Genomic DNA, 16,837 nt, shown 5'->3' on the forward strand with positions numbered 1-16,837 from the left:
GATGAGTCGTTAGGGTGTTAGTACATTAGTTGGTTAGTAAAAATGACACATTGCATGAATGGTCTAGTGTTAGTTTTCCAAAAAGAGGCGTGGGGCGCCTGACACACACAAAGTGAGAGAGGACAATATGACCAGGACTCTATGGGGAACCATGCCATCTACCCTATAAAGAAGAAGGGTGCTGCCCAGTCTTCCCGCCCCAGTATTAGTTGTTAACTTCAATCCTCATACAAGTTATCCAGGACTGAAGCAAATTTAAAACAATGCAGTACTTACCCTTCAAATGTCCATCAAGGTGCCTCCCAAGCAAGAACCTTTTGCTCAGAAACGTACACACCAGTTTGGCCCTTCAGTACAAACTCAAACATGATTCCTTTCTTTCACCCACCATCACCCCTATATTCTTGCTTGTCTTTCAGGTCTCACTGCCCTCAAACACTGCAGAGTATCTCTAGCAGGCCAATCTATCTTTGGCTGGAGAGTACTGGTGAAGATGAGTCCAAAACTCTGAACCTATCCTTCAAAGTTTCTGAATCTGAAGGTTTCGTTATAGCAGGTAAATTTGTGATTTTCAGGAGAAGCATACAAAAATGCACGTGCTTGGGTGTTTGTGTCATCTGAGTGTACAGGAGTCAAAGCTCTCCTACAGTAAGGAAGGAATGTATTGAGGAATTATGTAGGAAAAATTGTGTCATTAGAATCAAGATTTGAAAGCAGTTGTTGTTTTCTGTATTTAATGAGTTGTTATATTTCATTATATTGCATCTATAATACAGAGCAAGGGGAACTCACCAGTTAGTTCTTTTAGCTGAGTTTAGTAGAACTATACGAATGCTTTTTTACCTCTCACAGAAAGCAAATGCCAACAGTTTGAATCTGCATATTGCTTCTTGCTAGCTTTCTAGCAGCTGAGGGGCTCAAAATCTTTATGGCAGTTTTTGCATGGTGACTAGCTTCAGTGCCAACATAGAAGTGCAGGCTCCAACTCCTTGTCCCATCATGATCAAAGTTGGCAAGAATTATCTTGTTAAATAAGTGTGATCTATGGTGCCTCACATAAAAACCATCTTGCAAATTTTGAAGGGCTGTGCACTGACATTACTGTGCAAGTAAATCCATCTTTACTAACAAGAAAGTTGGAATTTGGCATGGTATAGTGGGGGAACATGCTCTGAACTGGTAAAATACAGCCCTGATCCTATTTTCAGTAAAGGTTTCACACAAGGCAGAATTTGGGCTTAGTTTTAACTGAAATAATAAGATAAATAAACAAGGAGATTTGCTTTGACATTAACAATCACTACTCAAGGGAATCTCTGGATTCACATGATTTGTCTCTAAGGAGATTAACTGCTGTGATAGTCATTTGATCTTAAAAATAAAAAATTAAAAAGGAAGCACTTAGCTACAAAACATTTAACAATTCCAAAATGTACTGGGCAAAAGTCCAGCTATTTAAAGTTCTGCTCTTAATCCAAGAACAGACAAAAAAATTATGCAAATCCTCCTCCCTATCCTCCCCAAAAAGAGCACACGAGAAGATTGATGACATCTTAAGGTTCCTGATAATCCATTTACCTGGAATTGTTTTAATTATGGATCATATTCTTAAAATTTCTAATTTATTTTAAAGATTAAGCCTCAATATTCAGAGGCAATTATTGGTTGATGTTTTTTATTTACTTTATTTATTTTATTTATTTTATTTTTATTAGAAATGAAAACAAAACTTTCAAGTGGCCTGTATTATGTTGCAAATTTATATGTGAATTTCTGAAAATATTCTATACATCAAATAAATCATTTTATTTCCATATCTCTGGTATTTCTGGAGTGGCTGACCTCAAACGGTGCATCTCCCTCTACTAGACTGATGGGAGCATTTGCACAAAGTAGGATCATTACGACCCATCCAACACATTAGAAAGTAAATTTACATCTGTGTATAAACTAGTGAAAATAGACTAATGTTGCCACTAGCAAGAACACTGCAGTCTCATGGAAGTTTGATGACAATTGAAACATCCCAAACATGTAGAAATACAAACATTCACATGTGAAAGGCCTTCACCCCCCCAAACCAAATGTTTAAAAGACAGATGTGAAACTGTTCAAACAGAAATTACTAACTGACATCTATTGGTAGAGACAGTTTCTGAGCCCTGGCACTGGTAAGCCTATATCCATTGAAAAATTTTGTTTTGTAAAATTTTACTACAAAATAGGCTTTCTCAGTAACAGGTATTGTATAAACTTGGATAAAACTCTTAAGGTTTGTGTTAATATTCACATAAATGATCAAATAAACAGATCAAATTGTTGACACAAATTCTTTTTAAAGTCTCAGCTTTCATGCCATTTCTGACATCTCTACCAATTAGCATGATACCAAGTAGCTCCTATCCAGAGTGTAAACCTCATTTATCATGTGTAAGATGGGCCTTAGTGACTTGATATATTCACCAATTTTCAGAGCAAGGTTATTTAATTTTATCTAATCTATATATGTCCTAATGAGTTCTCAAGGCTGCAGGATTTTAAGTCTAGTCTAATATCAAATACATCACCTGATAGAGTTGTCTGCTTAGAAAGGCAGCATAGGGATGTGCAAAATTACAGAGGCAAAATCAGTAAAAACTTTTCCAAAGTGGAATTGTAGGGTGTTGGATTGGTCTGGGTTTGCTTGGCTTTTTTGATCCTTCCACTTTTCCAGTCCTCACAGCCAACAGAAGAGTCTCATAGGCAGAGACTTAAGAAATAAAGTAGAATCCCATTATAGAAAGAAGGGGAAAAGTTAAAAAAATGAAGAAAAGAACAGAGAATCAAGAAGACTCAGAAAGACTCTAGCCAATTAATTCCAAAGCTATAAAGTCAAAATTATTACACACATACCCACCGACCTGCATACCTGCACACTTGCATACACTCACAGAAGGAAAAAGAAAAAAAAAAGAAAGTAAAAGGAAAAAAAGATTTCTAGATTTAGAGTTATGACATGGCAATGGTTAGACAAATTAACAAAATTTACAAAATAAGGAGAGGAGTGTAGAGCGTTTGTTGCTGGAAAAATATTCAATTCCCACAGTAATTAAATGCAGCAAGAATATTACTGATAAGATTGAATCATAATTAACAAATAATAAAATAAAAAACAGCAGAACAAAAATAAAGAAAAGAAAAAGAGAGATGAAAGTAAAGTCATGCAGAAGATTTTATTATTAAATCAAACTGAGAAAAACAGAAAATTAATAAAGTGAAAATGAATATACTGCAACAGGGATAAACTCCCATTAACTATTTTTTATCATCTTTTAGATACCAATAACTAGAAAAGAAGAAGAAACTCTAGTGATCCCACCAAGCATTCCCATTTCTCCCTCATATCCACCTCTGCCCAAATATAAGAGAAGAAAGTTTCCCCAGCATTTTCTCTCCTTCACCATTACCTGCCGCAAGTTGCGCGTCACCTTAACGTCATGCCATGCGTTGTCATTGAATTTGCCATTGACAGGCTCCACAATGGCCTCAAAGGCCCCAGATCCCAGGTTAATAACCAGTGAGACTGCACCATCTTTCAGGGCCAGATTGACGTAGTCTGCAGACTTGCCGGTGTGCAGAATGAGCCCGTTGCGTTGCCATGTCTTGAAGGAGAGAGTGATCTCATCGCTGCTGCTCTGGATGGGGTTTTGAGACAGGTCATAGCAAAGGTATTCGGAACCACGGAAGGTGGCCATGTTTTCGTCGCGTGCTATTAAAAAAGAAAGGGCGGGGGGGAACAGAAGAACTATTTAGCAGTTATCCAAGAAGAGATTTAAGATTGCTGTGAAATTTCTGAGAAATCCCCGCAGCACTGTTAATGTTCTGTACTGCCATATATCATGACATGCTAATGGCTGTATGGCTCCTGATTCAATATGGCTACCAGGAGAATTAACAGCAGGGTCCTCGGTACCCATAAATTTCAGTGCTGTGTTTGCAATCTCACTGCAGCTCTGTCACCATGGGGACTACTCAAAAGCATGCAGCAGAGCCTACAACGTTTCAAGACTCTCCTATATGACGCTCTACATCCTTAACCAAAGAATGATGGAAAACTACACTAATAACAGCATGACCATCAGCTAAGCATTATTCCGAAAGGAAAACAAGTGCCACAAAGATTAATATTTAGATTTATGGCAAAACTTGTCTAGTTTTATCCTAACCTATCTGCTAGGCAATCTAAGGAACAACAGAATATAATCTTGATAGAACTGTTCCTTTCTTTTAACTGAATAAGAGACCAAAAAGACAAGAAAGTTACACAAAATGTCCTGTAGTTTTCTTCTTTCTGAGGATGAGGGAAGACCACACAAAATGCATTTGCTGACGTCTCTAAGAAATTATGGTGCCGCTAAACACACCCCAGAACTTTGCCTGTCTTATCACCCTATCCAGAGAGAGAATCTTTACTATGCATACTTTTCATACAGCAAAAATAAACACAGAAGATTTTACATACCATGAGACATTAAATATTTTCTGATTTTAAAAATGTAATTCATCTATGTACAGTAGGGAAAACCACTGAATTTGTTTTTTAGCAACTGGAGGCAACATTTGAACACCTTAATATCATTAGTGTGAGTGGGAAGTCTTTCTGGGCTTCCATAGTCATTCAGAATCAATTCCTCCACATTGTATCACTGTGACTCAAATCAGCTATATATCCCAATCTGCCAATGAAAATAAAATGCAGGACTGTGATGTTAAAACTTCCAGGAGCACCAGGCTGGCTGTAGTATGTACCAGTGCAGTATGGGGGAAAATTTTACTTAGAAAGTAGTCTATACAGACCTGCAGAATCCCCCACTCCATATGCTTTCTGACATTCAGCTGTGAAAGAGATTCTGAGTGTGAATAACTACATGGTATAAGCAGTCAAGCCACTGTTTCTTCCATTGCATATAGCAAGTGTTGGTGATATTGCCACTGACAGTAATAGTGTTTTTCTGCTTCATCTTGTCTCATTTAGTAATCCTAATGCAGATTAGCCAGAATCTGTTAGTACACATTGAAGGGAAAATACTTGTCATTGCCTTCCTTGAAAAATAACTGCGTGGTGAAATCTGTGCCCTCACAGCATGAAACAGCAGTGACAAAACAGCACAGTGTTACAAGAATAACATACATCATCCTCTAAGTGATAGGTCTGCTTTAAAAACAGACTTCAGTAATCATGACTGAGGGTATCACAGAATGAACTCATTAAAAAATCTGGGCATTTTGAAAGCAGCAGTAATGTGCATGTGTACTTCTGGAAGCATACTAGGTGTCTGTATATATCTATCCCTTTGAGCAAACAGTAAGACAAATTACTACTTGCATCAACACAGGTTGGGAGCCAACTGGCTCAAAAGCAGCTTTACAAAGAAAGACCTGGGGGTCCCAAAAGCCAAGCTGAACACAAGACAGCAGTGTGCCATTTCAGTAAAGAAGGCAACTGTATTAGAAATAATGCAATCAGTGAGCCAGGGAAAGCAATTCTTCCTCCCTCTGAGGGCTCTGGTAGATCACATCTGGTGTCCTCTGCTCAGTACTGATGATTTCGATATAAAATAGCTTCACCATACTGGGGCACATTCTGCAAAGAGCTACCACAATGCTCAAGGTGCTGGGGTAGATGATATGTATGGGTGGAGAGGCTGGAAGAGCTAGCTTTGTTCAGTTACAAGGAGAGAGGGCTCAGAGGAAACCTTGTAATCTTTACAACTTCCTAATGTGAAAGCATAGAGAAGACAAGACTAAATTCACCTCAGAGGTGTGCAGAAGAAAGTCAGAAAACAATTGACACAGCTGGAACACCAGAAATTCTGATTCTATATGAAGAAAATGTTTCACAATGGGGGGGCTCAAACACTAGGAAGGACCTAGAAAGGCTGTGAAATCTTCATTATTGTAGATACCAAAGACTGGACTGTGCATGATCCCGAGTTGCCTCCTCAAACTGTGCCTGGTCTGATCAGGTGGTTGGACTAAGCAGCCTTTGGAAGTTTTTTTCCAAATTTCTTGATTTTCAATACACTCAACTACCACCGAGGAGCACATATGCTTGTGTCAGAGCATGTCTAGCCTAAGTACAGAGCTGATGTTGATCTTTGTTCTGAAAGTCAGAGCAAAGAGAATCACAGAACTATAGAATGGACTGGGTTGAAAAGGACCTTAAAGATCACCTAGTTTCAACCTCTCTGCTGTAGGCAAGGTCATCAACCACTACACCAGGCTGCCCAGAGCCACATCCAGCTTTGCCTTGAATGGCTCCAGGGATGAGGCATCCACAGCCTTTCTGGGCAACCTATTCCACTGCGTCACCATTCAGTGCGTGAAAAAGAGCTTTAACAACACTCCAGAATGATAATTTCCCTGCTTTGTCACTTCTGATTCACTGGAAGGTAATGTTATAATTGAGTCAGACACATACTCTATACACCTGTGGACAATTCTGATCAAAAAGTAGGCATCTAAGGGCAGAAGTCAAACACAATCATTATGACCGAGTCATTTTCCTACAGCCATAGATCTGTGATGCACTGAGTACACGTTTGATGTTTTAGGGAGAAGGAGGCACAGCTGGTAATTCACTACAAGACATATTAACAGGGCTCATTTCAAGTTGCTCAACCACTATGACAAAATCTCACTGGTCTGCTTGATACAAAGGAGGAGGCAAAGAATAGATTAGAAGGCTAAATAACAATTTAAGACAAATTAAGACACTGAAGACTCGTCAAAACACAGTGTAGAAAATTTAGAAGAAAATTACTCTTAGATTCTTACTTAGACCCATGGTTTTAATATAAAGCACTATCAGCTCATTCCTACACGCAACTGTTTCTTCCAGTCACCACTGCCATAAATGAGATCCTAGATCTGATCCATCTTTGTATCCTTATTTTCTGAATGTAGATTAAAAGTGTTTGGAGGAATTTAACCTATTTCTGTTTCAAATATACTTTTTGGTTTTTTTCTTCCTTTTTCCCCTTGCTGTTCTGTATAAATGCTGAAATTTGCAGATGACCACACACTAAAATCTCTCTGGAGCTCACAGGCCAATGAAAAGCTCACAGGCCACACACCTGTCCACCCCATGTCTCATAAATACAGCTACCAAGGTCAATATACCCCCTAAAAACACATTCTTTAAATCATTGCTTCCTAAACTGTAGTCTGTGGATCTAAACACATGACCACATTAAAGGTTTTAGTGCACAGATTAGGCTCCAAGCTCCAAAGAGCTTAACTGCATATTCCTCCAAGCTACAACATAATAGACTGTGCAGAGCCACATGGGCTGACACAAGACACACAAAAGGCTTTTTATCAAGCACAGCCTTTCCATGCTAGCCTGCATGTTAGAATATCCTGATGTATGTGATGCCTCTGATGATAAAGCATGTAAAAATCACGAGAGAGCAAGGAATGAGAAAACAGATATAGATTCTCTCTAAAAATATAGTTTGGAAGAGAAAAGCGCTGAGCAGGCTAGAGATCTCACAGAACCTTCATGTAGTTTCAGGTACAGCCTAGAGATACCTGTAAGACCAAAGAGTTCTGAACTATTTCTTATTTGTTAACTAGAGACTTTCGTGATGTACATTCTGAAAGCAGCATAGGCTATCCACAAAAGGATCAGGCACTAAAGGGTTCAAAGAATGTCATATGGTATTGTGGTATTTATGTATTTTATATCCTTTAAAAAGTGATAGTGTAACAAAGAGTTTCTGCATAGCAACATACCTAAACTAGAACAGCTAAATGTACGACCCACCTCAAAGTCAACAGGAAACCTTGGTTCATGTTACTTGGAACAGACCGAAGCCTGGTTTTGTTGGGATGTGAAATGCTATGTATGTAAATTAAATTACCTTGAAGAAATGGTCTTATTCAAATGTTGCAATGCAGCCATGCTTGCAACTATATTTAGAATATGTTTGCAAACTCTTGATTTATACACGATTTTCAAGATTTAATTTCTAATTCAATATTAGATAGATATACAAAAACAAAACAGAATGTAAAAGCAGGTTACTTAGCAGATGTAAGCAATTAAATCTTCCATTTCACTTGTTAGTATTAATCTAACTCCATTATTTATTTTAAAACACATTCACACAACTAAATTCTCTGCAACAGCTGGGATTTGCAGACATCTGAGAATTGTATGAAACCCTACATTCAGGCTTAACATGCTCAAAGTGTCAGGGATGTAATAAATCTGGGTAAGAATAATGGTCTTAGGATATGGAGCATGGGTAAGAATAATGGTTTTTAGTGATAGAGCAATGTTGCGTGCAAAGTTTACGAGAAACAATACTTACTAACAGAAGCCAAGACGGCTGGATCTGATTTCAATGGAACTGGACATTACCTGAGGAACTGAATGTTGTGAGAGAACTGAATGTTATGGAAACCTAATCTAAGGAATTGGATGTTATAGAAACTACTAAACAATGTAAACCGTGTGGTTATTAATCACTATAACTTTTATGTAAGCTTGCTTTAACCAATCGTGTAGCTAAGAAATTGTGTGTTGTAAACCTAATCGTAGCAACCGAATAACTATATAAGCAGATATGTAACCAACAATAAATCGAAGCTTGTTCACATTGAACATGTGTATGCTTCCCCACGACACTCTGGGTTAACCCTGGGACAACTGCTGCAAACCTAGTTTGCAACATCTGGCGCCCGAACAGGGACCCTGAGTGCGTAGGTTTTGGACCAAAGCCTCTGCTGCTTTGCAGCAGAGAAGCTACGTAGGACCGGTTGACCGCACAGCGGTACCGGCACAGCTGCGAAAAGCGGAAAAGCAGCGTAGCTTCGGTTGACCGCATAGCGAGACCGGCACGGGATCCAGGGGCTAAGCGACTGGCCAGCGCAATTTCTCCTCCTCAGAGTACCTTTGTTCCTGCGGAACAGAACGGATGGAGCGAGAGGTAGCCCAAAATCTTTTATCATGCTTTTTAGAAAAGCGGGGAATTAGTGCTGGCACCCTTAAAGCAGTGCCAAATATTTTGGATTATGGGCGGACAGTGGGAGTTTTCTTGCACGCAGGGACATTGTTTAATATCGATCAGTGGCGTACCTTAGGTGACGTGCTGTGGGATCATGTTATTGATGACAGAAAGGAGGCGAAAAAGCTGATGAAGCCTTGGAGGGAGATTATTAATTGTATAAAGCGGCATAAGATTGAGCAGGAGGTAGCAGGGCAAGCAGCTGCTCAGTTGCATGGCGGAGCTGCCACTGCGACTGGTCGAATTGAAGATCCCCCTCAGCCGTCCCTAGGGATCCCTGTCCCTGTACGGGTATCAGCGGTGCTGCCTACTGCACCAACAGCTGAGGACCCGGAGGCAGAACCTGATCTGTTTCCCCCAGAGGAGGGAAACGGGGATCTCCCACCGCCACCACCACCGCCATTACCTCCTCCACCGTCGCTTTCGGGCGGCAGAGCGCATAAAAGTGGACCCACTGTAGGTTCCCTTGCGCGACCTCACTGGGCAGAAATTGCTCAGCAAGCTGTGGAGCAAGGTCACTCTGACGTGGCTGAAATAATTGGTCAGGCTTTTCCCATTCGGTACGAGCCCACAGCAGATGGTGGAGCTCAAGGGGTTCATGTTCCTCTTGGTTGGAAAATGCTATTTCAATTGCGTTCTACAGTGTCAGAACATGGGTTACATAGTGAACCGGCTCGTCAATTATTAACTTATATATGGTCTAGCAGTGTGCTTGTTCCAGAGGATATAAAAACAATTATGAGAATGATTATGAAACCGTCAGAACAAATGATGTGGCAATCCCATTGGCGCCGCTTATGTGAATTGAGTGCTAACGCGCCACGGGATATGCATGATCCATTGTACCAAGTGACAGCTGACCAATTGACGGGTAGTAATATGTTCTCTAGACCAGAGATGCAGGTTCAAATGGGGCCAGAAATCTGTATGGAAAGTATGAATCTAGCGCGAGATGCGTATAATATGGTTCGATCTTCGAAACCTACTCCATCTTATTTGTCAATTAAACAAGGTCGGGAAGAATCTTTTGCTAACTTTGTTGATAAGATAACTGAAGCGTTGTCACATGCAGATGTACCTGACTGGATGAAACAGTCTTTGTTACGCCAGTGTCTATTAGAAAATAGTAATCAAGCAACAAAAGCAATTCTTGCCACTCTCCCTTTAAATGCCACTGTCAAGGAAATGTTAGAACGTATGAGCCGAGTGCCTACCCCCACTCAAGCGATGTTAAGCTCTATTGTTCAGGACATAGGTGAAAGGCTGGCTGGAGTCCAGGATCGGGTGTTTGCTGCCTTTGGACCGCTGTTGCAGCAAGCTGAGAGTAAAGCAGCGTCTACAACCCCGCATCCTCAACGTTGCTTTAAGTGCGGACGAAATGGCTATTTTCGTAAAGACTGTAAGTCAGATGTATGGTGTAATAACTGTCGGTTAAATACTCATGCTATGGTTGTATGTCGCTCGGGAAACGGCTAACCAATAGCACTGGTCGTCGACATCGGAGAGCTGCTTCAGCACTGACAACCGAGTGCTCGAACGAGATAAAATTATGGACAACAACGGCAAATGTCTTCGCATCTTTCCTGGTTCCAGGTGTAGCAGCAGCCCAAGCCTTAACCCAAATCGAGAGACTAGCTTGTTGGACTGTTAAACAAAGTAATATTACATCATTAATTCTTGAAGAAATGTTGAAAGATATGAATAGCTTGAGACACGCTGTACTGCAAAATCGCGCTGCCATTGATTTCTTATTACTAGCACAGGGGCATGGGTGTAAAGATTTTGAGGGTATGTGTTGTTTTAACCTGTCAGATAATAGTCAGTCTATTCAAAATCAGATCCACTGGTTGCTCAATCACACAAGTCAGGTAACCAAAGATCATAACCCAATTGACGAATGGTTTCGATCAATTTTTCCAGGCCTTTCATCCTGGCTCTATGATTTGTTGAAGGAAGGAATAAAATGGGTGTTAATTATTATTTTAATTATAATCATAGCTCGATTAGTAGTAAGCTGTACTATGCGACTTGCTACGCCTAAAGTAAACCTGGCTACCTCAGCCGATATTTTCCAAAATTGGCTGATAGAACAAGGAGGACATGACTATATTACTTTAAAAGAAAAACAGGGGAAATGTCAGGGATGTAATAAATCTGGGTAAGAATAATGGTCTTAGGATATGGAGCATGGGTAAGAATAATGGTTTTTAGTGATAGAGCAATGTTGCGTGCAAAGTTTACGAGAAACAATACTTACTAACAGAAGCCAAGACGGCTGGATCTGATTTCAATGGAACTGGACATTACCTGAGGAACTGAATGTTGTGAGAGAACTGAATGTTATGGAAACCTAATCTAAGGAATTGGATGTTATAGAAACTACTAAACAATGTAAACCGTGTGGTTATTAATCACTATAACTTTTATGTAAGCTTGCTTTAACCAATCGTGTAGCTAAGAAATTGTGTGTTGTAAACCTAATCGTAGCAACCGAATAACTATATAAGCAGATATGTAACCAACAATAAATCGAAGCTTGTTCACATTGAACATGTGTATGCTTCCCCACGACACTCTGGGTTAACCCTGGGACAACTGCTGCAAACCTAGTTTGCAACACAAAGTCTCAGACGATTCCTGCTTTGTCACTGTATAGGTATGGACATGACTGAAAATCTTAGTGCATTTATCTTTGCATCCATTCTACACTAATTCCTACTTCTGACCGTAACTCTAAAATTTTTAAATTACAACTGAGTTGAAGGAATTTTTTTTTACCTGAATCATACTGAAGTCAGGAAAGTATAAATTCTAGACGCAAACAGTATGAACCAAGGAAAAAATAGACTTAGAGCTATTCTAAATGATGAGTAGTGAGAGATCAAGGCAACAACTCAGGATAGGGTAGAATCCCTATTTAGGGAAAACGTTGTGAAATCTACTAAGAGCTAACCTTCTGTTCTGGGCAGAAGGGTTGCCCTGGGAGTCACCTATAATATCTATGATTCTCAAATGTGTCATAGACCAATGAAAGATTTATGCTCCCTGAGTCACTTCTACGTGTTTCTGATGTTCTTTTAGAGGTTAGGAGAAGAGAAACTGTATGTCAAATGTCCCAGAAAATTAGTCAGATAGCACTTCTGAAGGACAAAAAAAAAGAAAAGGTGAATTGTTTCCAACACCCTCTGAAAGAGTTGTCCAGTGACTAAACGTTGAAACCCTAATGAAAGCCCTTAGCCTGTTATAGAGTTGGCTGTAAAATCACAGAAGGATGTTATAAGGGAGAAAACTATTACTGAGCTGGAGTCTCAAAGCAAAAAGACTGGTTTTCCAAATGTTTACTGGGTTTAAACCATCCTAGGTAATGTTAGGTTGTCCGGAAATAGTGTCATTTGCTGTTTCCTCCATACTTTCGTTCTCACTTGATCTAACTATATAATGTAGAATTTTAAAACAGAAGAATCACAGTAATATCAGAAACTCTGTAGGTAAGAATCAATGGAGGACTAAATCTCATTACATTTAAGAGATGTGAAGAACAGTGTTAGCCTGGGAGCCCAATGCAATGATGTGATGCACGAAAGACTGGGCACTGTGAGTGCTGAGTTCTCATTTTGCACATATTGTAGCAAGCCCCAACCTTTCCAACAATCTCCTTCATTTCATCAGTAAGAGCAAAGTAAGTATTAACTAACACCAGAGAACACCAACTGCCTAGCATGAGTCATGCCCCATCCTCCAGTATCAGCTGCTTCACATGTTACCCTTCACTTTTAGATGAGAACACTTGTGAAAAGGTCCACAAATTGAAGCTCAGAAGAGATCAAGGAGACTTAACAATACAATGAAAGCTTGTCTTGTTGTCAAACCTGATTAATCTATTATTCCTCTGAACTCTAGAGCTCCTAAAGGAAGTAGGAGGAAGAACTGCTTTCTCTGAAAAGACTGTACTAGAGCTCTGGAGGCCTAATCTCTCTGTGCTGTGTCACTGCAGAGAGCTCCTTAGGCAGGCTCCCATAAAAAGTCCAACTCCATGGACTACAAATGGTGCCTGAGAGGGCCACAGCTAGCCTTGCAAAGTGATTTATCTCTCCTGATGGATTTTGCTGCTGAACAGCAAAGGCTGATTGCAAAGAGAGGGAAGACAGGACAGTGCCTGAATCTTTAACCCAAAGGAATCCCTCGGGCTTTTGATCCTCTGTCATGGGTTCGTTAAACAGTCAGCATGCACTACCCAATGGAAAAACACATAAGAATTTTCCACATACTACTTTCCCATATCTATAATATAGCTGACATTCTACTAGAAGGATGTCTGCTTTTTTTTTTTTTTTTGAGTTTGCATCTATTAAATACACAGCTGAAGTTCCACCTAAACAAACCAGAATTTGCACAGATGAAAAGCTATTTTGTTCCTCAACCCTGAAAAACTCTTCTTCATTGAACAGTACATAACTTCAATGAAACCTCTTCTGAGAGGAAAAACAGTATCAGATTTATCACAGAATATCTCCTCGCTAGCACAGCACATACAGAGATTATTTAAACCTTGATTAATCAGTAACATGAACCTCACACCTACTGGTTCTCTAAGCTACCTTTTCTGCCTGTTTCTGAAGGGAAGCAGAAGTCAGAAGGCTCTCAGAGCAATCTGAACCTGTATGACCAAACTATTTACTACAGAAAAAACCCCATAATCATCATTTACTTCAATATCAAGGAGAGTAGCTGGAAGAAAGCATTCATAAAACTTCCAGCTAAAATGCTTTTACTATAGAAGTATTAGTGCTACAGTAATGAAAATGAATAAATAAGATGGCATACGTCTAAAAAAGATTACAGCATACAGTTGGTAACATCATCTATTTCAGCCATCTTTTAAATTGCTCACTAAAATTGATTTAAATGACAAACTACAGGTGTAGGAATCAGGACCTAAGCATTTTATTTCTGACTTTGCCACCGATTAACTGTGCAACCTGTGGCATTTAATTAACCTAAGCTTCTTCCATCTGTGCTACAAAGATAACAAAAATATAGGTTAAGTCCTTGAGATCTATGGAAGAAGGGTGCTCTCTGAGTTCAATGAAACTTCTCTTCAACACAAGAAAAGTTCCACAGCTGTGAGGAGAAGCCATGTGTCCATCCAGAGTACATGCAGTGGATAGTGTCCTGGATATCCCTCTCTCCAAGTTTTCCATTGCCTGGTAAGCGTAGGCAACTATACAGCTGTCAGTGTGTGATTTTGCTTTGCCTGTCATTTGCAAAGAAACAATGAAAAACTTCAATCAGTCTAACTATTGTACCATGTGCTTAGAGCTGAACATATTACTCATATTCTGAACAACTGGTCAAAGAGACAGAAAACAATCCTGCAATAATGTCTTGCTTGAACCCTGCTGAAATATAACACCTTTCTTTTGTGCTTTCTTAAATACATTTCTTTCAAAAAAGCGTACAGCTCTACTTTGAAATAAAAGCATGAAACAGGTTTATTTTGAAATAAATTATGTTCAGTAAATCAATTAAAAAAATAAATTTTCCTGAAATGATTTGATATATTCAAGTAAATTCACAGATTGTCTTGACTGTTTGAAATAGAACTTTTTTTTTCCTTGAAAAATTAGGTTCTCCCTCCCAGCTTCATTAAGCTGAAAAAAGCAAGGCATTGCTGCTGATTTTGTCAAGAGCTCAGACACATGATGATACGGTGGGTGTAAGAACTTAGCTTGATTTCTTACCGCTGAGCACGGGTCAGGACTAGTACAACTTCTGCTGTCTTTAATTTTTCTAATTTTTTTTATTTTGCTCTGCATTCCTTCTAGTTTACTTTTCTCCTACATAAGGATAATTTTGGGCAGATTGTCTAACAGACCTGGTGGACTTCTATGATGGAGTGATGGCAGCAGTGGACAAAGGATGGGCAAATTATGTCATCTATCTGGACTTGAGCAAGGCCTTTGACATGGTCCCATACCACATCCTCATCTCTAAGCTGGAGACATGTTTAGGAATTCGAAGGCTGGACTATTAGCTGGATAATGAGCAGGGTGGATGGTCACAGCTAGAGGGTTATTTTCAGCAGCTCTAAATCCAAGTGGAGGTCAGTCACAAGTAGTTATCTCCCAGGGGTCTGTCTTTGGACCTGTGCTCTTCAACATTTTTACCAACGACATAGCGGGATCGAGTGCACTCTCAGCAAATTTGCTGATGACACCAAGCTAAGTGATGCAGTTGACACAACAGAAGAGAGGGACTCCATCCAGAGGAAGCTGGACACATTTGAAAAGTGGGCACACAGGATTCTAACAAAATTTAACAAGGCCAAGTACAAGGTGCTGCATTTGGGTTGAGGCAAACCCAGATATGAGTACAGACCTGGGAAGAACTCATTGAGAGCTGCCCTGACAAGATTTGGGGGTCCTGACTGATGTACAACTGGACATGAGCCAGCAGTGTGCTCTTGCAGCCCAGAAGGCCAATGGTATCCTGGGCTGCATCAAAACACAGGAACAGATTGCCCAGTGAGATTATGGATGACCTCTCCCTGAAAGACCAGGCTGGATGGGGCTTTGAGCAGCCTGGTCTAGTGAGAACTGCAACTCCCTATGGCAGGGAGGTCAGAACTACAAGATCATTAAGATCCTTTCCCATCCAAACCATTCTATGATTCCATGAAAAGAAGGAGGACCAGCAGGGAGTTCTGCCCTTGTAAGGCCCCATCTGGAGTACTGTGTCCAATGCTGGGGCACACAGCACAAGAAGGATGTGGAGGCAAGAATGCCAATTGTATCCTGGAGTGCATTAAGAGGAGTGTAGCCAGCAGGTCGAGGGAGGTGATCTACCCCCTCTACTCTGCCCTGGTGAGGCCTCACCTGGAGTACTGTGTCCAGTTCTGGGCTCCCAAGTACAAAAAAGACAGGGATCTCCTGGAAAGAGTCCACTGGAGGGCCACAAAGATGATAAAGGGTGTGGAACACCTCTCTTATGAGGAAAGGCTGAGAGACCTGGGTCTGTTCAGCCTTGAAAAAGGAAGACTCAGAGGGGATCTCATCCACGTCTATAAATATCTAAGGAGCAGGAGACAAAGGGATGAGGCTGGACTCTTCTCTGCAGTGTGTGACAATAGGATGAGGGGAAATGGCCACAGACTGAGGCACCATATTAGAAAGTTATTGAAAGATCTTAAAGTCAGCTGCTGGGAAGCCAGGAGCAGACAAGAACCATCAGAAAAGGTGGACATGTCCAGGCTGCGGGTGTTAGCAGCAGCCTTCCAGCAGCCTCATGCCTGATACCGATCTGGGAAGCCCTCCGGGCATCCTTCCAGTCCGAGGCATGAATAGAGAAGTAGTTAGAGCTAATCACAGTAATAACAAAATAACGGTCCTCAAAATTACCCTTTTTCAATACCAGAGAGCAGTATTGAAAGCCATGCCCACAGGAAAGGGGAGATAAGAAGGAAGGTGAAAGCAAAGGTGAGACAGAAAGATGCAGAGCAGGGCAGAGCTGTGCACACGGCTGGTGCTAGACTGTTGTCAGCTCCCTGTATCCTCGGTAGGACTGAGCAGCAGGTACACTCCAAACCCCAGTACTGCCTCGGTACCAAAATACACTGCCAAACACTACTGCTGCTCTTCTCTTACATTCATTGCAAGAGCACACTAAGTCCATTTATGGAAGAGGCAGTCTCCAAACCCAAATTGAGGGGTAATCATTTTTATAAAAAGAAAGCCCAAGCAAGAGACAGATATAAGTTGGCAGAGCAGCTTTGCCCAGTAATTATT

The 16,837-nt window shown here is 40.5% G+C and overlaps 1 protein-coding gene across 7 annotated transcripts in view; it reads right to left on the bottom strand.

The window, feature by feature from the left end:
* NRXN3 (neurexin 3) overlaps window positions 1-16,837 on the bottom strand; it is an 877,901-nt gene that overhangs the window by 684,229 nt on the left and 176,835 nt on the right. For 4 of the 7 annotated variants that reach the window (XM_065751957.1, XM_065751937.1, XM_065751922.1 and 1 more), the window contains exon 1: window positions 3,447-3,623. Coding sequence is in view for 3 of the 7 variants with exons in the window: in XM_065751885.1 (XP_065607957.1) it covers window positions 3,447-3,748 (302 nt within the window). In the remaining 4 variants the exon portion in view is untranslated. Of the gene's footprint in view, window positions 1-3,446; window positions 3,749-16,837 lie in introns of those variants that run through there. The other 3 variants (XM_065751885.1, XM_065751877.1, XM_065751894.1) reach the window with 1 other exon arrangement.

The sequence above is a fragment of the Cyrtonyx montezumae genome, unplaced genomic scaffold (genome assembly GCF_038088225.1).
Source record: "Cyrtonyx montezumae isolate F1298 unplaced genomic scaffold, pur_monq_1.0 scaffold_10, whole genome shotgun sequence".
NCBI classification, from domain to species: domain Eukaryota; kingdom Metazoa; phylum Chordata; class Aves; order Galliformes; family Odontophoridae; genus Cyrtonyx; species Cyrtonyx montezumae.